Source organism: Musa acuminata, chromosome BXJ1-1, assembly GCF_036884655.1.
Source record: "Musa acuminata AAA Group cultivar baxijiao chromosome BXJ1-1, Cavendish_Baxijiao_AAA, whole genome shotgun sequence".
Taxonomy (NCBI): domain Eukaryota; kingdom Viridiplantae; phylum Streptophyta; class Magnoliopsida; order Zingiberales; family Musaceae; genus Musa; species Musa acuminata.
Genome location: NC_088327.1, coordinates 5,815,466 through 5,836,027, shown reverse-complemented (window position 1 = coordinate 5,836,027; position 20,562 = coordinate 5,815,466). Strand labels below are relative to the sequence as shown.

The window sequence follows — 20,562 nt, the reverse complement described above, 5'->3', positions numbered from 1 at the left end:
CCCCCGTCGGAGAAGGGGCGGGCAACAAGGAGGGGCATGGTGCTGGCATCAGCGAGGGGGGTACGCATCTTCAAGTCCTACTTTGATAGGTGATGGATCTTCGCGATAACTTCGACAGTAACCTTCGATTCTGCAACGACAGAATGCCAACGCAGATGTAGAGCGATGAAAAAGCCACTTGACAATTGTGTCAGTGTCGATACTAAAGGCTCTGTCATCCACCACCACTAACGTTATCCACCGCCATCAATTAGAATGTTAAAGTTATCTTTTTTTATTTTTTAATTTCATATTTCTATTGATAAAACTAATATCATTAGGGTAAATAGACATATATGTTTCACGAAATATCAATATAACTTTTTTTAAAGTATAAAGATCGAAATACTAAAAATAACTAATTAATTAGCTCACGATACTTTGGATAATTATGTTTGTTTAGAGTTTAAGGCTCCTCAAGAATTTTGTGATATACTGCAAAGTTAAACTAGTTGAAATCTTTGAAACATTAACTCCTCAATTATAGACATCTTATTTTAATTTAATTAGCTAACACCTTCGAGCCCAGGCGGGATTCTGCTTTGATTTACTTTAATTAACTCCTCAATTACAGCAAATGATATTACATTTGCTGTTAATGGTAGAATTTTTTTAATCTTATTTTATTACATTTTATTTCTCCAGTAACGAATCTTCTTCAGCTAAATCCTTGCCGGCCTTTCTTGTATGGATTGGAAGAGACATCTTGTCTTCTTTGATCTCTGTCGATACCTCCTAAGATACCTTTGGCTACCTCAAGAACAATGTGTCCATATTTTGATCAGATCTTGAATTTTTGTTTCAGAAATGAATGACTAAGCTTATATATATTTCCAAATAGTTAATGAGGGAGATCTATTTTTGTCATACATCTACCAATTGATGTGATGATAAGCTTAACAGTTCAAGATTGACTCCATTGAGCATAATAGCAAAAGACATGCATGCTTGATACTGTCATTTATACCTCTCACACCTTAAAGGATCTTTAAGAGAATCCAGTGAGCTTCGCACCTTAAGAATGTCCCTTTCTTTTCTCTACGCAACAAAAGATCTATTATTCTTCTCACATCCCTCCCGAAGATGCTCTTTAAACCTTTTTGTTTCTTTGTTTCTTCTCTCAATCTTCTTCCTTGAAATATCAGTATATAAACTCACAAAGACGCACACTTCCGCACACACATAATGAGAGCTACTATTCATCATCATGGGGGGCTACGAAGTCTTCCAGGGAGCAGAAGACCACAAGGGATGGAGTTGGGCCAACAGAGGCCGCCGAGTAGAAATCTCCGGCGTTCGGTGGTTGTGATGAGGGTGACCACCGACGAGAGGGTGGTGGCGGCGGCGGCACCGAGGGACAAGACTGTGTACAAGGACAACTGGTTCGACCGTCTCGCCATCCACCACCTTTCAAGCGCCATTGAAGCCACCACAGGTTATTCATGTGCTTTCTACCCTTTTAAGTATATCGTTCTGAAGAACACAAGCGTGTTTCATTCAAAGATATGCATTTCGTTCTTCTTTCTATTCTTCTTCTTTTGGTAACCTCTTCTTTGTGTGCCTCTGAAATTAGTGGTCACCAAATCCAAGTCTTTATCATAGAGTCAATACATAATCAAAAGAAACTTAGCAATGGAGTTACAGGTTATAATGGTGCTTATTTTGGTCTCGAGCCTATTTTTGCGCTAAAATCTGCCTTTAGCAAGAAAAGAGACATTTGGTCTGCTTGCTGTTTTGTTCATATTATAAAGTCAAAACATATCTATCGAGAGAATACTTATTCTCTAACTTGTTAGTCAATTTTGCTAGAGCATAGGATTGGCTTTTCTTGAAGGGAGGACTGTCCCTATGAATTAAACTTGCCATGAGATAGGATGTTTGTCTATGTCTTTACATCTCCTTCTATTTTGGAAAAAGAAAACAGGAGAGTTCTCATCACTAAAAATAGAATTTATAGAGGAAGAAAAAATAAAATATCATGTGTCACTCTTTTTCTTTCATATGCTAAATTTTTCGAGTGGTTTTAACACCATATATTATTCAATTTGTTGATAAGTGGATTCTTTTAGGCTCTTGTAAAAGCTTGTTATGGTGTCACAGACATCTTAAGATGTTTTTTTTTGTTTTTGAGAAAATGCAAATGCTTATATTGGTAGAGATTTTATTACAGTTGAGTTAAAACAGAGAAAGAAGAGATGAATGATGATGCTGATTTCTTCTACAGAATTACTTTCTGTGCAGAATAACCTGAAAGCAGCTGATTTGATTCTCAGGCATATCAAACAAGAAGGAAGGATATGAGAGCTTAGTTGCGGCAGCAATCATGATTTCTAAGAAATTTGATACAAAAGCACAGCAGGACTTGGTGATCAAATCTCTCCAGGAGGCCTTTCCATTAGCCATTCTAACAATGGCAAGTTGGCTTCCAATAGCCATATTAATCCCAAATATGGAGAACCAAAGTGTACCTGAATGTGTTTTAAGCATATCATCCTTAGCCAACATCCACACAATTTGGTTTAGATTATGATTATCATTCATCAATGATCCATGTCTTTCACATACTCTGCAGTCGTATGATCACAAGTAAATTCTCATTTCTGCAAAAGTCTGTACTGCAGTAAAAGTTTAGAGTTTCAGCTACAACATGCCGACAAGAAACATTCGATAAAGAAGAAATCTAATGTTCCATACAAGTTTATTGTTTGCGACACAGCATACACAGATGATGTTTTTTGTTTGTCCTCGGAAGCAATAGATTGCTAATGCAATTTTGACACTGAAATTCCAGATAAAGATTTTACTTCCACCTTCAACATTTTCAAGAGAGTACTTTGCAGCTTTCACTACCATTGTCTTCCCTTGGCTGATTGGCCGCTGCGAGGTATAAACCGTAATCCTCTATAATTTATGCCAATAGTCTATGCATGAAGATTTCATCTCTAGCATTTGGAAGGAAACCATATAAATTACAACCGAGTATGAAAATACCCCCGGACTGCTTTTAGTAGCTTGTTTTAATAGCTGACTGCTGTTAGACTGGAAGTTCTTGGATGATAAATCTAAAATGATACTGAAACTTGTCATGGTAGGTCAGGAAATCTGAAATCAAGGGGAAATCAGAGAAAAATGTGGTTTACATCCCCAAATGCAGGTGCTCTCTAATCCCTTTTCATATCATAGACAAATATAAATCCTTTGGTTTTTTAGGGACAATAATTGAGCATTTGTCAATTTTGGTCAAGACACAAATCAAGATTTTGTTATTCTGAATCTTTTCAAGAAGAAAAATTTTCTGCCATGTAGGTTTCTTGAGAGCACCAACTGTGTTGGGATGTGCACAAACTTATGCAAGATTCCAAGTCAGAAGTTCATCCAGGATTCATTTGGCATGCCTGTCTATATGGTTCCAAGTATGCTCCTTAAAAATGATAACTCTCAAAGAATTGTTCCTCCTATATATGCCTATCATATTGCAATTCTAATTTACCAGATAATATTTTGTAGTATCCTATAACTTGTTGACATGATTGCTCAAAGATATGTAAAAATTAGATATTATCTCCTTGAGAATTTGTAGGACATTTGAACCATATGAAATACCTCTGGTTGATATTTCCATATTCCAGGATATCCGAACTCATCGATCTATAAACTCAACAACTATACTTCTGGATTGAAATTGGCACCAAAACTTGTTATATTTTTTTGATGGAAGGTTCCTTATATATTTGGATAGGCATCATGTCAATTGGAAATTACAAAAGGAGGTTTTTCCAGAACAAATGAAATATTAAACTGCTAATACAACATCGAAAGAATGGAGAATTAAATTCATCTCCATCTGACAATGAAATATGTAAAAATTCTCCACAGAAAGTGATTGCAAAATATCACAACACTAATCATTTCATAGATTAGGGGAGTGTAATGCACTTCTTATCATCTTCTCTCTTTGTTTCATCACTTCCCCTCAAATGGACACTAGTATCAACCACTGGAATAGAAAGTCAAGTTTTGTGCTCCAATACTTGTGCAAGTACTTTGAAAATTATCACAATGTTTGATAATGCAAATACCACCATATTGGTTTGGACAACTGCAAGAAGCAACTAAGAGTTATAGTCCAAAAATCTAGTTTATTCCTGAAGGAAATCTTTGTTCGAATTCAATAAATAAAATGGTTGGAAGAACAGACAAGATATTGGAGGTTAAAGAATCACCCATTGTATGGAGAAGACATAGTTTGTATTCTTGTATTATTATCTACTGAACTTCTGCAAAAACAGATATGACCTATGTCAAATGGTTATGATGCATGCTGACTTCCAGATTTTGAAGACATGAGCTGTGAGATGATCTTTGGTCAGCAACCACCTCTTGATGATCCTGCACTAAAGCAACCATGCTACCACAAATCCTGTAATGACATCAACCCAAGCATGTAGATATGGCAAAGCAGCTGCTTTCTTATTCTTTCTTATTTTTGCAGGTATAGCAAAGCAGAGACATAGTATGAAGTGCTCCAGTTGATGAAAAGGTAAAGAGAATAAACCTGCAGATGAAAGGAAGGTCAAAGCCTTGAGGGAACAGATTGCATTGCACCAAATATAAACTTAATTTCATGAAGTTTTCTTAAAATGAAAAGATTTAAACTGTACTACATACATTTTACTGTCAATGTTAACCACAGTTACTAAAAAAAATGTAGAACAGTGACATATTTCCTGGTCTGGATGCTTGGATGTAAAGATCTTCAGTACACTCTTATCTTATCTTGAAATCTCTAATGCCTTTCTACTTGCCCTAACTACATTTAAATGATATGACAAGTATCTTGATGCAATTTATATGGAACCATCAGACTGGGATTTCAAGATCAGTATGAAGGACTCTGAAAGAGCTAAACAATTCATATTGACAACAGTACCAGATCTCTTGAAATAGGAACACTAGTGATGCACAATGGAATCAATGGCATAGGTGTAGTTGGAAGCCACTAACCATGTGGTAGGGATCTAAAATGACTGACATGCTCCATTAAGAATTTCTTGGATTCAACACTTAAATCATTAGGATGAAGCAGAAGTTAACACCTACTGTGCTGACTCACTCACTCACTGCTACACTTGGAACTGACTGCTCCAACCAATGAACAAGAACAGAAGCAAATCCACCTAGCAGTTTCTGTCATCCTGTAGGCAATGATAAATTCTGATCAGTGGTGTTAGTGGAAACAATCTTTGAGCCATAGCCTCGGGGCCGACGCGGCTCGGTTCGGGTCCGGATGATGGGGGATCTTCCTGAGACGGCCTTCGAATCCACCGCGGGAGTCTGATGCGGTGGTCGGGACGGGGTCGTCGTTTCCTCTGGGCAGTAACTCCTCGCCTTCGCGTCCGACAGGGACATTCGGCTTCGCACCTGCACAAAGGTCGGGTCGGGGTGCTCGGCCCGACCCCTCCGACGATCAAGTCAGATGATAGTGGTAAGGAGATCTTTTTTTTCCCCCCTCCCCCGACGAATGAGACGGTATTTATAGGGAAGCTTACTGCTTCCTGAGCTGCCCGCTTGCAGGGGGCAGGCGGGTAGCGTCTGACGCTGGTGTTGGCATAACGTGAAGGATTGAGCTTGAGCAGGGTGTTAATATGCCTCAGTCGACGTTCCGGTCTGCATTGACCAGGTGCTGTGATGCGTTATTTGGGACAGCTGACGTCATGCGAGTCTTATCGCAGTTATTATCCTCATCAAGTGGTGATGTCAAATGGCAATGATAATTTAATGCCATTAATTGCAATTAATTGACAGTTAAGGCAGCTTGTTATGTAATGTATTGGAAAAGAGTACACACCGTTGCTAGTAAGTCTGAAGCCTTTCATGGAACTATTGACAAAGCACCACAAAACCTTTTGCTCAGGTATGCTAAGAGACATGATTTATTTATATTCTTCATACTACCTATGCTCAACATATGAAATTTGAAATAAATGGGATGAGACACAAAATCTTACACTCTAATCTTACACAATGGATATGATTGGTTTATTTTTTTTTATTGGGATGATATTTTCATGTTGGACATATGCAAGCAAGTACAAAATGCATAGATGTATTTTGACCTTCTTAATGACCCATAATAAACCTCAAAATAATCCACCACCACTCGAGGATGCCTTTTCAAGTAGAAAACGTGTACACACCGTTGGAACTCGTTACATCACAACTGTTGGTCGTCTTGTTAGAAGAGGAGCTTGCGGCGGGAAAGAAGGGGGCGGGACTCGTTGGCGGCGTCGGCCAGGGCGAGGATGGTCTCGACGACGAGATCCTTAAATATCAGCCGCTCGATCAGGAGAACAGCGTCGGAGATCTCGACAGCGGGCAGGCTCCACCCTTCGGCGTGCCTGGAGGCCATGTCCTTCCGCACGGCCCCGCACGCGGCGCCGTCCTGGCCATCGGCCGCCACCTGTTCCCGGATGCGCCGCACCTCCGTCCACACCTGCCGCACCACCTCCTCCCCGCCGTCCGCCGGCGGGTTTCCGGCGCAGGAGAAGGCCTCCCAGGGGCACACGCGGCGGCTTCGTTCCAGGATCTCGGCCACGGTGTCGAAGAGGAGCCGGCGGTGAAGGCTGCCGGCACGGGACGCGCCGCGGTGACGGCAGCAGCGCCTCTCGAGGATCGTGTACACGGCGTCGGAGGCGTCCCCGTTGCGGTCGGACACGCGGAGCACGTCGCACACGTAGGCGTAGTCGTGATCCACCTCACCGGGCCCATCGATCCGGTCCCCATGATTCCTCCACGCTGCCGAGGACCACTGCTCCCGCTCGTCCGCCGTTTGATCTGCAGAACATATCGCATCATCTCCTTAATCGTCTTCATTTATGACAGATGTGTTCTATTGGATCCTAACGCATCAACACTTTTGATCCAAAAAAATATTTTTATGAGGTATTATATATATATATATATATATATATATATATATATATATTGTTCTCTTACCTTTGAAATCGATGGAGCGCTTGGCGAGGGGCGAGGGCGACACGTCCTCGCCGAGGTAAGGCAACGAGTCGAGCACGGATACGGGGCTCGGCTGCTGGTCGACGGCGGCGACCTGATCCGCTCGCGCAAACGCCGTGATGCTGTGTAACAGCTTATCGCATCGCTCCAACAAACTTCGGCCTGATCTGTTCTCCGCCTTCGATCTCTGCATTGTATCACCCACCCTCCATTTAACTAAAAGTTCCATAAATTGTGATCAAGAAAAATATGTACTGCGAGTAACAAGTCGTTGGCGTACCTCGAAGCCTGATGGAGAGGAGGCGCTTATGCTGCTCTCGGAGATGGTGGTGGAGGTATTGTCCTTCGCCAGTGGGTGAACTGGCTCCTTGTGAGACGCAGTCACCCTTGGCGTTCGGCTCCTCGGTGATCCGGTGGCCAGAAGTTCCGGCCCTGCCCTCTTCGGGGTGGACGTTGGTGAACAAACGGTCGAGATCCACCGCTGGGGCTGCGGGTTCTTCTTGACCGCTGCGTTTAACGGCCTTCGATGCACCGTCCGCTCGTTTGCTATAATAATACTCCGATTTACCATCGCCGGTTTGCGCCAGACTGGCGAAGCGCTATGGCAACCGGCGCTGGATTTGGACTGCGGCGGCTCGCTCGACGGAAACCGCGGGGGCTTGGAGGCCGTGTTCATCATGACGACCGGGGCGCCGGTCTGGAAGTCGTAGATGAGATTAATGCGGCCGTTGGTGCGATGTGCCGACGGCTTGGAGTGGAGGAGCCCCTTCAGCTGGAGCGCCTCGAGGATTTGCTTCAGAGTCTCCAAGTCCTTCGTCGGCTCGTCGATCCCTCGCATTCTCAGCCGCTTCTCGATCTCGCCATAGAGCATTCCCGACCGCTTCGGCTCCGGGAACAAGTCCTCCCCATCGAAGAAGCTCCTTCGCTGGAGCGGTGTGAGGGGAATAGGTCTCGGCGGCGACACAAGCTTCTTCGCGTCACTGATCCTGAACTGGTCCAGATTAACTGTTTTAAAGAACACCTCGGCAGAGATCGGGACGGCTTCGAGAGGCTGTGGGGATGGCTCCCGGAACGAGCACGCCTCCACAAAACTGTAGTACGGTGCATCTCTGGGAACCCCGGAATCGGAAGCCGATCGCCGGAGCTCACCCCGTTCAGGCTTCGCTTCAGCTACGCTGCCGGTGCTTGGCAGGGTTTCAACCCCAATTAGCCGCGCGACGACACTCGGGGAACGCCGATGCTCTGCCACCTCGGAGGAGTCAGATTGGTTCGCAGAGGCCACCCGGACCGCAGTCCGGATCTCCAGCGGGCCCAGGCCGAGCTTTCCCTTCCCGTCGACCACTGCGCGGCTATCGAGAGAGAGCCTTGGAGTGTCCCGGAGCTTCCAGGAGCTCATCACCCCGTCCTTCACCTCAAAGACGGGGAGTGGCAGAGGATGCGACAAACGCGCTGGTGTATCCACCAGGAAGCGGCTCTCGAGCGACGAAGGGCAAGGCTCCGGCGACGACAGGGGCGGATGGCTCTTCTTGAAGAACGACGGCGACGAAGCATCCGATGTCTCCGACGGCGCCGTCGATTCAGCAAGCTGAGATTTGCCATCCAATTATCAGAAAAAACAGGTTAAAAACACGCACAAAAATAACATCACTTTCTTCTCAGATTTTTACCGGAGTAGTATGGAGGTGGCGGGTGGCGAAGTGGCGCTTCCCGGTGGTAATGTGGTGGCAGTCGAACAGCTGGAGGAACCCGTCCATGCACCCCATCTGCCGCTCGATGCGCCGCTCCTCGACAGCTGCGTGGCCGACAACGCCGGGCATCATCTCCCTTCACTCTCTCCGTCGACGCTCCGCCCGCTCCTTTCAGGTCAGATATCAGGCCCTTCCCGCGTCCTACCTCCAACTCCTCCCTCCTCTTAACTCGCCTGCTCGTTCTTCTCACTTGGGCACGCGATGCCTGTGCACAGCATTCATCGCGGCTCCCGCCAAGACCCTTTAAAAGCAGGGGTGGGATATCAAATGACTTTGTTACCCCTACTGATTCCCTAAATGCCGGACGCGTCGCCGTTCTTGGTTTGCTTTTTGTTCTGTTTGGGGCGCAGCATAGGATTTTGTGCTGGCAGTGTAAAGGCGTCAGAGAGAGTGGGGAGAGGAGCGCCCGGAATTCCCTTTCCAAGCTGCGGCGACTTTGACCGCATGGGGAGGAGACGGGACTAGGGACGACCGTCGCGATGGGCGAAGAAAAGACCAAGATTGCGCCTGCGTCTGGTGACCAAATACCAGCCTCACTCCCTCTTAACCCATGACCAAAATCAACATCATGTTTCTTCGTGTTTCTATCATTCTACTTGCAACGTAATTCAGTACAGTTAAAAAAAAATTCTGCTGAGGACTACATTAAATTCAAGTGGCTTGTTTGTCCAGCTTGTTGGAGATTTTGGTTTTGCATTTATCAGCCCAAACTCCCATGGAGCTGTCAGCCACCCCAATTTCCCTTCATGTTCCAACACCTACACAACCAAACCAAAAGGTTTAGGAACCATAAAACACCAATCTACTTCTTTTTTATATCTAATTTTTGTTCATACAGACATTCCTCTTCTGTTCCCTCTCCTCACTTGGTAATCTGTCTTGTCACTTCCTCTTTAAAAGACCCAGATGCATGGAAGGTTTCAGAAAGCATGGCTTTTTGCTTGACAGCTTTTCATTGATCCCTGCTTCATGCAGACCCTAGAATAATGGTGAGTCTTGGGGACATTAGAATAACTCTTGAGGGCAGATACACCCACCTCAACTCCCATGAAATTTCATCCCACTCAATTTCTTTCTCCCTTTCTGCCTTCATTCTTTGTATCTCTCTTCCCCTCCTTTCACTGCACTCTCACATTTCATTGTACCACGGAGCTAAACTAATGCGAAACCAGGAAAAGTTTCGCATATATTTTCACTTCTGCGAGAGAAGTGGTCTTATTTGTTTGTTTCTCACTTATATTTGCACAAGGAGCTCTTTCCATAGTCTATGATAGGTCTTTTGTCATTGTATGTGATATAGACATCTAGATTTGTGCATCAGTCATGATGAACATGAAACTCTGTTTCTTATTGGTTTGAGGGCTTGTAGTTGGGCTACACAAACCTAGGAAATATCTCTCCTACCAAAGTCGGATGGATTTGTTTTGTACAATTTGTATACTGCAGAATCAGAGACCATTGGACCAGAGCTAGGACTTGAATTTTGTTCTGCTTCTAGATTTAATAATATGAAGTGACAAGGAAGAGTTGTCTTTCTGTTGTAACTAATGAGTATACTTGCTTGCATTGTTGATGAATGATTAATATCAATTGTATGACTATTGCAATTTGGATTAAAAAACACAAACCTATGATTATGCAAAACACAAATCTATGACTATTTTGTAATATTAATTGTATAGCTAGCATGGTTTGATCAGTTTTGTTGATGGAATTCTTTCTCTGATCAATTAATTCATTCAGTTAATAAATATCCATGCATGAATGCTTACGTTGTATGATATTAGTTGCAGATTCAACACCTGCAGGCTCAACAAAGCATTTTCTGTGTCACATCTGAACTAGTCCAAACTTGCCGGTCCCTGGTGTTGGCACAACCTGGAGCATCATCCTCGGCACCCTAGCTAGAGAATCCATCCATCATTTCAAGAGATGACCATGTGTTGGAGAGATGCACACTGTGACACTGTTGGTTTACAATGAGGGAATCTTTTGAGAGCAGCATAGAAGGAAACAACAGCATATGACTGGAATTGGAGTAAGGCCAAGACATGTACCCCTTACCCTGCAGTCTCTTTCCTAATGACAGTGATCACAGGGCTTTTTGTATTGGGAAGATCAACGAGTCAAAGGATTTGTCAAATATGAAGAGCTAAAGGTCCCATGATTGCGTCATCCAATTGAATGGATGGGTGGTAATCTTCTCACTCTCCCCACAGATGCTATGGAAAGTGTTACATTTTATTGGGAGGAAGTAAGAAGATGATAATAATAGAAGCCTATGAAGCCGACTATAAGCACACGCTCAAGTCTTGGCAGTAATGGCATAATCTAAATCTGTGGCTTATACAAATACACACTTGATTGTTGTTTGTGAACTAATCTGTCTTTCTACAATGCTGCAGTGTTGATCCCAAGTTGTAGTTAAAAAAACAAAGAGAGTAAGTTCTTAGGTAAGACATGAACTCTGCAACAAATGAAGGCAGGATTCATGTTCTGGTAAGCATATCAGATCCACACTATGATTTCATGTCCTTCTGTGCCATGTTCAGTAGATTCATGGGATATGCACACTGGTATAGATACTTTGAAAGGCAAGTAACAGAGCTAACTAAATATCAGTTATTAACTAACTGGATGTCCCATATGCATAGCTTTTTGTCTATTCTTGCAGGACATTAGCAATGGATATTGTCCACTGGGACCCAGTGTCTTGGATTCCGTCAAATGGGGAGTCATGATATGCATGGGGAATGGATTCTCCCATTCATCCAATTGGAAACTAACAGGTGAATTAATCACTCTCTGCCTGACTGGGGGGGCAATGATTCAGAGCAGGATTGAGGTCATCAGGTCAATCAGTCAAACAGCCAGAACTGGTTTCTGTTTGATGGCAGCATTAATGACAAACTAGCAGCCACTGCTCACAAGACTCTGCCACAAGATCAGCTGTTCTATCCAGTACCTACTGGCATTGACTGGTTTAGACAAGGTTTGTGCTGATTGGATTGATTCTGCATCAAGAGCATGAGCTAGGTTCATATATGAGTCGACAATCTTCCAATGTCACAAAACTAAACTGGACCAACTTTTGATCTGATATCAGAAAGCCTCTGCATACTTCTGTCAGCCTGTTGACCGTTCAGTAAGATTTACTAGCATCCCACTATGCAGTCAATCAGGACTTGGATTGTTCTGTTCATGAAACTAATTCGATTTTACAGACATTAGGACATTTGCCAGACTCCAACATGGGCATTGAAGGATGGTGAAGGACCTTTCAAGTTCCCTGAATTGGATCCTAGATAGGGATGATGATCCCAAGAACCTGAAACTCTTGAGGTAATATTTGACAAGGCACTGTCGATTGGCATCACATTCCCAATAATTCATTGATACTGTTTGCTCTGGATTTGCTGACATTGGAGCTGAGCATTGATAGCGCGGGCAGCACTTAAAGGGCTTCAGTGGCTTTTCCAGACGGATTCAGATTGTTGTGCCAGTCATTTACGCAGGACAATTTGCGGCCTTCAAGGTGAAACACAAATGAACAAGCATTGATGAAGAGTGCAGAACGAGGCTGCATGTGTTGCAGTGATGTGTACCTTCAAAAGTCTCATGATTTGGAGGTTAGCTTGAGCACGATGGCCGCAGAAGTCTCCTACTCCCAGGAGAGGTAACATCTCGAGTTCTTTTGGTAATTAGCACCTCACCACCTGAGCACCAACAATTCCCTCCTGCTAAAATTCTAACAATTAAATCAAATTTGCAGGTAATGTGCCAAGTATGTATAGCTTCTATAATGTTGGGGGGGATATGCACAAGAACCACAACAACAGTCAACATGATCAATGACAATTCTAGTTCTTCAACATGTCAAGTATGTATAGCTTCTACAATGTTGTGGGGGATATGCACAAGAACCACAACAACAGTCAACATGATCAATGACAATTCTAGTTCTTCAACGTGCACCTTAACCATTCTAATTATTGTGGGGATTCTTTTTTCGTTGAAACCTAAAACTTGCTCCTCAGATTCCCCAGTGGTAAGATGGCCTCTTCATCTCTGGCTAATGAAGATGGATCTTCCTCCCATAATCCAATATCACCTTTCCCACCAAATCCCTTGACCTTGCAAGACTCCGACTCGAAAGGCAAGTAGGTGGTAGTATATTTACGCCTTTGTATTGATAATTGTTGGGATCCGTAGCAGAGTTCAGAAGATTGGATGAACAGAGATTGATTTATGATCTTCCACTAAATTTCAGACGTTGCAGATGCGGCAACTCACCCAGCGGTGGAAGCTGCAAGCACGATGCAAGATTTTTCAGAGTCATGCACGTCAAGCAACGAAAACAAGTTGCCAAAGACGATGACTGCATCCAGCTTGGATTTTTTCGGCCGAAAAACCCAACGATTATAAGATCATCCAATCCTGGTGGAGGCTTTAGATTGTCAAACACGTGTTGTATCTGATTCGTCTCCTCCTCCGAATATTGTCGTTCGACAGCGGATGTGCAGGAGAGACATAATCTCTGAAGAAGGGATTTATTCAGCAGCAGAGAAGTCCCATTAGAGGAGTACCTTTCCAGCCTATCTAGTCTGAGGTGTCTGAGCCGATCAAGAGACCTCAACTCCTCCAAATCACAAACACTCAGCATCTGATTACCAACGTTGCCTCGCTCACCGATCACAAACCCTGAGAGAAAATTCAGCTGTTTCAACTTCATAATCCCCGCCGGTAAATGTTCTAGTGGTGCCTTCAAAAGATCGAGACACCTCAAATTGCACAATCTGGTAATGCCCCGAGGCAGTGTGCACAGATGCTTGCAAGAGCGGAGGTCTAACACTTGCAGGTTGGTAAGTTGCCCGATGGATTCCGGTAGTCTGGACACGCTGGTAGAGCATAGATCTAAGTATCGCAGGTGAATTAAGTCCCCGATGGAATTTGGGATGCTTCTGGTTGCTGTTCCTCTGAGAGACAAGCAGCGGAGACACCGGAGTCTTACCAAGGATTCACTTAGGACGGTTGTGGGGCTTCTGAAGAGCATCAAGGTTCTCAGGCAGTTGTGCCTGGAAAAAACTTCAGGTATTGTTGCCACATTCCCTTCCTCTATTATCGATAGACGACGAAGCTTTTGCTTGGTAGGGAATTTTATTTCACGAGCATTTACGTTGCTACATTCATCTTCTGCCAAATATTGAGCAAGCGATCGCAGCAGATCATGCACCTTAGTAGTTTTTATATTTCCAAGCCCTGGATTTGGCTGTAGAATGCTCCTCCTTATAAACTCTGTGTAGTACTCCTCGGCTGTCTCTTCCGGCAACCTGCTACCTTCTTTTTCTATGTATTCTTCTGCTACCCATAGTCTAACAAGATCCTCTTGATGAAACTCATGGTCCTCGGGGAAAAGTGCAAAGTAGAGAAAGCACTGTTTGAGATGAGACGGTAAATCCTCGTAACTTAAATACAGGGCTCCCTTGAGTTCTTTTGGAAGCTTGCTCATAGTCCAAGCACCATTGTCGAGCACCTTTTCCCACTCTCCCCGGCTTTTCTCCTTTGTCATTAGAACTCCTCCCATTGTCTTGATTGCCAGAGGAAGACCATGGCATTTCCGAACGATCCCAATTCCTATATCTCTCAGGTTTAGGATATCTTTCTTCCGTTGTAGCGATGCGCTCGTGCACAGCAGTTCCCAACCTTCGTCCTCACGCAGCAATTTGACATTATGTATATGTACGGCTCCCGTCTGGTTTGCGATCTTTCCGTCTCTGGTGGTAACCAAGATTCTTCTGATAGCCGTTGCACTGCTCAATGGAGTACGAAGTAAGTTTACCCATACGTCCGCTCGCCAGATATCATCGAGCACCAAAAAGACGCTCTTTCCGTCAATAGCCCTTCTAAGCATCGGTTCTAGTTCTGCTCTCTCCGTTGCTTGCCCATAATCTATCTCTGCTCCTCTTATCATCTGTTTTAACAGATCGATCTCGGAATATACTTTTGAAACGCACACCCATAATCTGATTTCATAATTGTCGATAATCCTAGAATCATTGAATATCTTCTGTGCGAGTGTTGTCTTCCCTATTCCTCCCATGCCCGTGATAGCAAAAAGGCGACACGATCGTTCATTTCCCTTGTTCAACAACCCAATGAGATTATCTGTAGCCATATAAATGTCACTTCCGGTAATGTCCGGCGGCACAAGCGGAGAAGTTTTACTGGTAATGGCACTTATTGAGGCTTGTCGATTGATAGAAGCTAGCTTATTAAAGCTTAAGTTATCATTAGAAAGATGCTGGAGTCGATCATTCAGGTCCCTAATCTTGTTACCAATTTGATAACGAAAGGGAACACCAACAAAGCATGAGAGAAGAGGGAAGCAACGGCGTACCCGTTGACCCAACGACGCCGATGATAGTTCTTCCTCCGCGAGTATGCCACCCTCCGCTTTGTAGAGGTCGATAATGTCGTCAGCTTCGTACATGACATCTTTCAGCTTGCTCACCCAGCTACCGATCGCCGAGTCTTGGATCTTCTTCCTCTTCGCAACCTTCAGCAGGCAAATAATTGTTTCCAGACTTTCCTTGAGTTTCTGCAACTCGTCATCCACCTCCAGCATCATCACAACCCTGTCTTGGATGAGATCGGCCAGCTTCTCGATGAAAATGTTCACAAAAGCATCTAAAACCATCGCCATTTCCCCTTAACTTAGTGGATGAGACGTATCTCTGTCGGACGACCTGGAAGCCAAACACTGTTGCTGTTTTCTTCCTTCGGAACGCCTTTTTCTTACGAGGGGGGGGGAATCATATATACGTTTCTCATCCGTAATAAACGACGAGTCAGCTTCCATAAAAAGAAAAAATCCATGTTTCTCACAGTAGCCCAATTCAGTCTCGGAAGGATGAATGCTATTCTATATACGTCTTGATAAGGTATATTTGGGACCCCAGTTACTTCACAACCCACAACCTTGCCAAGTTAGCGTGAAGAGTATTTCCACGCACCAAACCATAAACCATACCGAGGCACCCCTCGGTACGTCCCATCCCGAAAAGCTTGGGACGGCGTCGCATGATGTCGTTCCATGCATTCCGGGCGACGACGGCACGAAGGTACCCTCTCGCCACTCGAGGATCGGTCGCTGCGCCAAATCCATGTACAACCGATCCTCGCGCAATAGTATAAAAGCTCTTGACCGGTATCTAGCCAGGGGACGGAAAAATGAGGAAGAGAAGGCTACGACTAACTTAATCGACGAGGGGCCACTGTCGGGAAACCCCCGACGAGGGCCTTCTGTGCTGGAGCTCGGCCACCCCTGTTGCGCGGCCGCCCTGACCGAGAGACATCTCTCTGAAAGACGGAGTCAGCATCCCGACCTAGAGGCGCCTTCCCTTATATGACGTCATCGCCCCGATCGAGAGACACCTCCCTGGAAGACGGAGTTAGCGTCCCGACCTAGAGGCGCCTTCCCTTAAACGACGTCACCACCCCGACCGAGAGAAGCCTTCCCTCAGACGGCGTCAGCATCCCGACTTTCTGAGATAGCCGGCTTCATAACTTCTTCCAACAAATCGTAAACTCTCGACGTCGACCCATGGACCAAGCCGTGCTGACTCATCGGCCACGGCGCACAAGTCCTCCAACACGTCTACAAGCCAATTCTCTTTAGATGAATCATAAAGTGAAAAACTAGTATTGACCTTACTATTAGGAACGAGTCGACACTAAGGGGGGTGAATTAGTGCAACGGTAAAAACTACGTTGGTTCAAAAAACCTTCGTACGATAAAATCATTTCCGACGAAAACTATTTCGTAAATATTGCTTGAAAGCTTATGTGAGCGTAGGCGTAGTAAAAGCACAGTAAGGAGAAGATGCAATTTGCTATAAAAGTAAATTGCTCAAAGTAAATGCAAACCGAGTTAATAGTGGTTCGGTCATCGTGACCTACATCCACTCCGCCGATTCCTCTTTCGTCGAGGCCACCGGCATCCATTATCGGTCTTCCTTCAATAGGATAAGACCAATCACCTTTTACAACTCGATTCTCCTTTTACCGGGTTTAGGAGATAACCCTTACACCTCCACTCACTCCTCTCTCAAACTATTATAACACTTAGAACTTTGAGAGAAGATTCACACAAGATTACAGCAACGTTTCTTTCCTTTTTACTCTCAATACTTATGTCTTAACCAAGGATGAGAGGGGTATTTATAGGCTTCAAGTTGATTCAAACTTGGAGCTTAAAAATATTTCATCCCGGGTTTCCCAAGTACGGGCGGTACCACCACCTGACATCCTGATACTAGGCAGTACCACTACCCAGTCTGGGCGGTACCACTGCCTAGACCACCTGGGAGACTGGGTCTCCCAGGCTGTGCCATCATCGATTGAGCTTTTAGGTACTGAATGGGCTATTCAATACGACCCAATTCAACCTATTAAGGGCACGGTTGGCCCCTAATTAAGTTAGTAGGATTACCTCCCAATTCTAACTTAATTTACACTCTAACTACGATAACTAAGACATGATTATTGCAATTTATGTTCCGGTGTGTCAATCACACTTTCGGCGAGCTTCTGGCATACTTCCAGCGAACATCCGACGAACTTTCGGCAATGCTCCGATGGACTCCCGGCAAGCTCCTGGACTTTGCAACGATCTTCTTGGCGAGTTCCGACGAGCTTCTATGGCAAGCTTCTGGACTTCTCGGTTGGTTCTCGCAGAACTTCTGATGAACTCTCGAATTCCCAACGTGATCTCGATCTTGACTCCGGCACAATACCTGCTTCAAGTCTTACTGTCATCGTAGTTAATCCTGCATGCTTTTCTCAATATACAGATTAGATCAAACAAATTACAATTGACATCATCATCAAAATATGAGATTCAACACAAACATAATTATTATTAAGTGAAAAAATCCAAAAGCTTCGATGGGACATACATACACTCAGCTAGGTATAACATGTCCACGGCATAAAAGAACATACTTCAATACAATGTTATTGTATACGTAAATTAAACATAATCTCAAAGGAAAACGAGAAGATTTCAATTTGTATTTGCAGGAAAAAGATTATCTTCTTAACCGAGAAGATTTTGAAACATGGATTATTATCTTTGTGGCTATGAAACATGGATTATTATCAAATAGTAGTAATAAGGTACTATTAACCTATGATCAAACCAAATATAACAATAAGAAACAAAAAACTTTATTGAACTTCTTAAAGAGAAAAAGACTTAATGATGTTGAACAATTCTTTGACTTTATGCGTGAGACTTGAATTGATCTACACATATAGATGCAATTTATTTATAGATATGAAATACAAGAGTCTCTAATCATTATAACTCCATCTAATTTTATTTAAAAAAATAAGATATCTATTTGAAATATTTCAAAATATAATTGAACTTTTTAAACTAACAATTTTTTATCCCTAAAACTCTAACTAATTTTATTTTAAAAATATAATATTAATTTATAATCTTCCAAAATATACTTCAACTTTTAAACATGCACCACTAATTTTCAGATATTGCAGATGCGGCAACTCACCCGGAGGTCGGAGCTGCAAGCACGATGCAAGATTTTTCAGGCACGTCAAGCAAGGAAGACAAGTTGCCAAAGACGATGAATGCATCCGGCTTGGATTTTTTCGGCCGAAAACCCCAACGATTATAAGATCATCCAATCGTGGTGGAGACTTTAGATTGCCAAAGACATGTCGTCTCCTCCTCCGAGTATCGTCGTTCGACAGCGGATGTGCAGGAGAGACGTAATCTGTGAAGAAGGGAATTATTCAGCAGCAGAGAAGTCCCATTGGAAGAGTACCTTTCCAGCCTATCTAGTCTGAGGTGTCTGGGCCGATTAAGAGATCTCAACTCCTCCAAATCACAAACACTCATCATCTGATTACCAACGTTGCTTCGCTCACCGATCACGAACCCTGAGAGAAAATTCAGCTGTTTCAGTTTCATAATCAATCCCTGCCGGTAAATGTTCTAGCGGTGCCATAAAAAGATCGAGACACCTCAGATTGCACGATCCGGTACTGCCCTGAGGCAGTGTGCACAGATGCTTGCAAAAGCCCTACAATAGTCCTACAGCCGTCCTGAATGAATCCTTGGTAAGACCTCCGCTTTTGCAATTTGAGGTGTCTCGATCTTTTTGTGGCACCGCTAGAACATTTACCGGCAGGGATTGATTATGAAACTGAAACAGCTGAATTTTCTCTCAGGGTCCGTGATCGGTGAGCGAGGCAACGTTGGTCATCAGATGCTGAGTGTTTGTGATTTGGAGGAGTTGAAGTGTCTTGATCGGCTCAGACACCTCAGACTAGATAGGCTGGAAAGGTACTCCTCTAGTGGGACTTCTCACAGATTACGTCTCTCCTGCACATCCGCTGTCGAACGACGATACTCGGAGGAGGAGGCGAATCAGATACGACATGTCTTTGGCAAATGTAAAGCCTCCACCAGGATTGGATGATCTTATAATCGATGGGTTTTTCGGCCGAAAATTCCAAGCTGGATGCAGTCATCGTCTTTGGCAACTTGTTTTCCTTGCTTGACGTGCCAGACTCTGAAAAATCTTGCATCGTGCTTGCAGCTTCCACCACTGAGCGAGTTGCCGCATCTGCAATATGCGAAAATTATCGGTGCATACTCTGTACTAAGCATCGGGCCGGAATTTCTTGGAGACGACGCAGCAACATCAAACATTACTTTCTTTCCTTTGCTCTTTTCCCCGAGGATCATGGGTTTTGTAAGAAGGAGCATTCTGCAGCCGAATCCGGGGCTTGAAAAACTGATTTTTGTTTGGAAGGGCTATATCCAAGGGAAGAGTGTGGTTTTCGTGGTGGATGATGTATGGCGGCGGATGTATGGGTGGGTAAACAGACTTCGTTCTCCACTAAGCAGAGCAGCTGCTGTCGGAAGAACGTTGATTGTGACCAGACACCAAAACATTGCAAGTCAGATGGTAGCAGTAACAGATCCATAATGTCAAATTGCTGCGTGAGGGCGAAGGTTGGGGGGACTGTTATACAGGAGTGCATCACTGCTGCCACAGGAGAACGGGAAAAGGTGCTCCACGATGATGCTTGGACGATGAGCAAGGAAGTTCTCATCTCAAACAGTGCTTTCTTCTTTGCTGTTTTCCCTGAGTACTATGCGTTTGGTGAAGAGGATGCTGTTAGGTTGTGGATAGCAGAGGGATTCGTAGAAAATGAAGGTAACAAATTGCTCGGAGAGACAGCCAAGGATTACTACACAGAGTCTACAAGGAGGAGCATTCTACAGCCAAATCCAGGGCTTGGAAGCATAAAAATTAGTAAGACGCATGATCAGCTGCGATCGCTTGCTCTATTTTTGGCAGAAGATTAATGCACCTACGGAGATGCTCGTGAAATAAAATTTCCTACCAAGCTAAAGCTTCGTCGTCTATCGATAACGGAGGAAGGGACTGTGGCAATAATACCTGAAGTTGTTTTGAGGCAAAATTGCCTGAGGACCTGATGCTATTCAAAATTGTTCGACTTGATCTGGCGGATCAACTTCGCTCGGGCCAAACTCAAGCTTGACTCTTGAAATTAGATTTAATCTTTCGAGAAATACTTTAAAATTTTATAGAATAGTAATTAAACGTGATCAAATTACTAGATAAGCATTTCATTAAAATTTTAGAATTAAAAAATACTTAAAAATAATTGAATTTAAAAATATATTTATAATGAATTAAAT

At 43.8% G+C, this 20,562-nt stretch overlaps 3 protein-coding genes across 3 annotated transcripts; 1 reads left to right on the top strand and 2 right to left on the bottom strand.

The window, feature by feature from the left end:
• Positions 1–2,488: 2,488 nt before the first annotated feature.
• On the top strand, positions 2,489–4,770 carry LOC135678967 (beta-carotene isomerase D27, chloroplastic-like). Its single transcript, XM_065192583.1, has 6 exons — positions 2,489–2,503; positions 2,831–2,923; positions 3,132–3,193; positions 3,346–3,452; positions 4,372–4,461; positions 4,532–4,770. Exons 1-6 carry the CDS (start codon positions 2,489–2,491, stop codon positions 4,570–4,572), a joined length of 408 nt encoding a protein of 135 aa, XP_065048655.1. The 3' UTR covers positions 4,573–4,770.
• Positions 4,771–6,104: 1,334 nt separating this feature from the next.
• LOC103989435 (uncharacterized) lies at positions 6,105–8,985 on the bottom strand. The gene is made up of 4 exons (XM_009408279.3): positions 8,721–8,985; positions 7,334–8,638; positions 7,036–7,240; positions 6,105–6,873 (listed from the first exon to the last, which is right to left on the bottom strand). The coding sequence occupies exons 1-4, from the start codon at positions 8,871–8,873 to the stop codon at positions 6,275–6,277; spliced, it is 2,262 nt and encodes a 753-aa protein (XP_009406554.2). The 5' UTR covers positions 8,874–8,985; the 3' UTR covers positions 6,105–6,274.
• Positions 8,986–13,047: 4,062 nt separating this feature from the next.
• Positions 13,048–15,504, bottom strand: LOC103989446 (putative disease resistance protein RGA4). The gene has a single exon (XM_065191629.1). It carries the CDS (start codon positions 15,502–15,504, stop codon positions 13,048–13,050), a length of 2,457 nt encoding a protein of 818 aa, XP_065047701.1.
• Between the last annotated feature and the right edge of the window lie 5,058 nt (positions 15,505–20,562).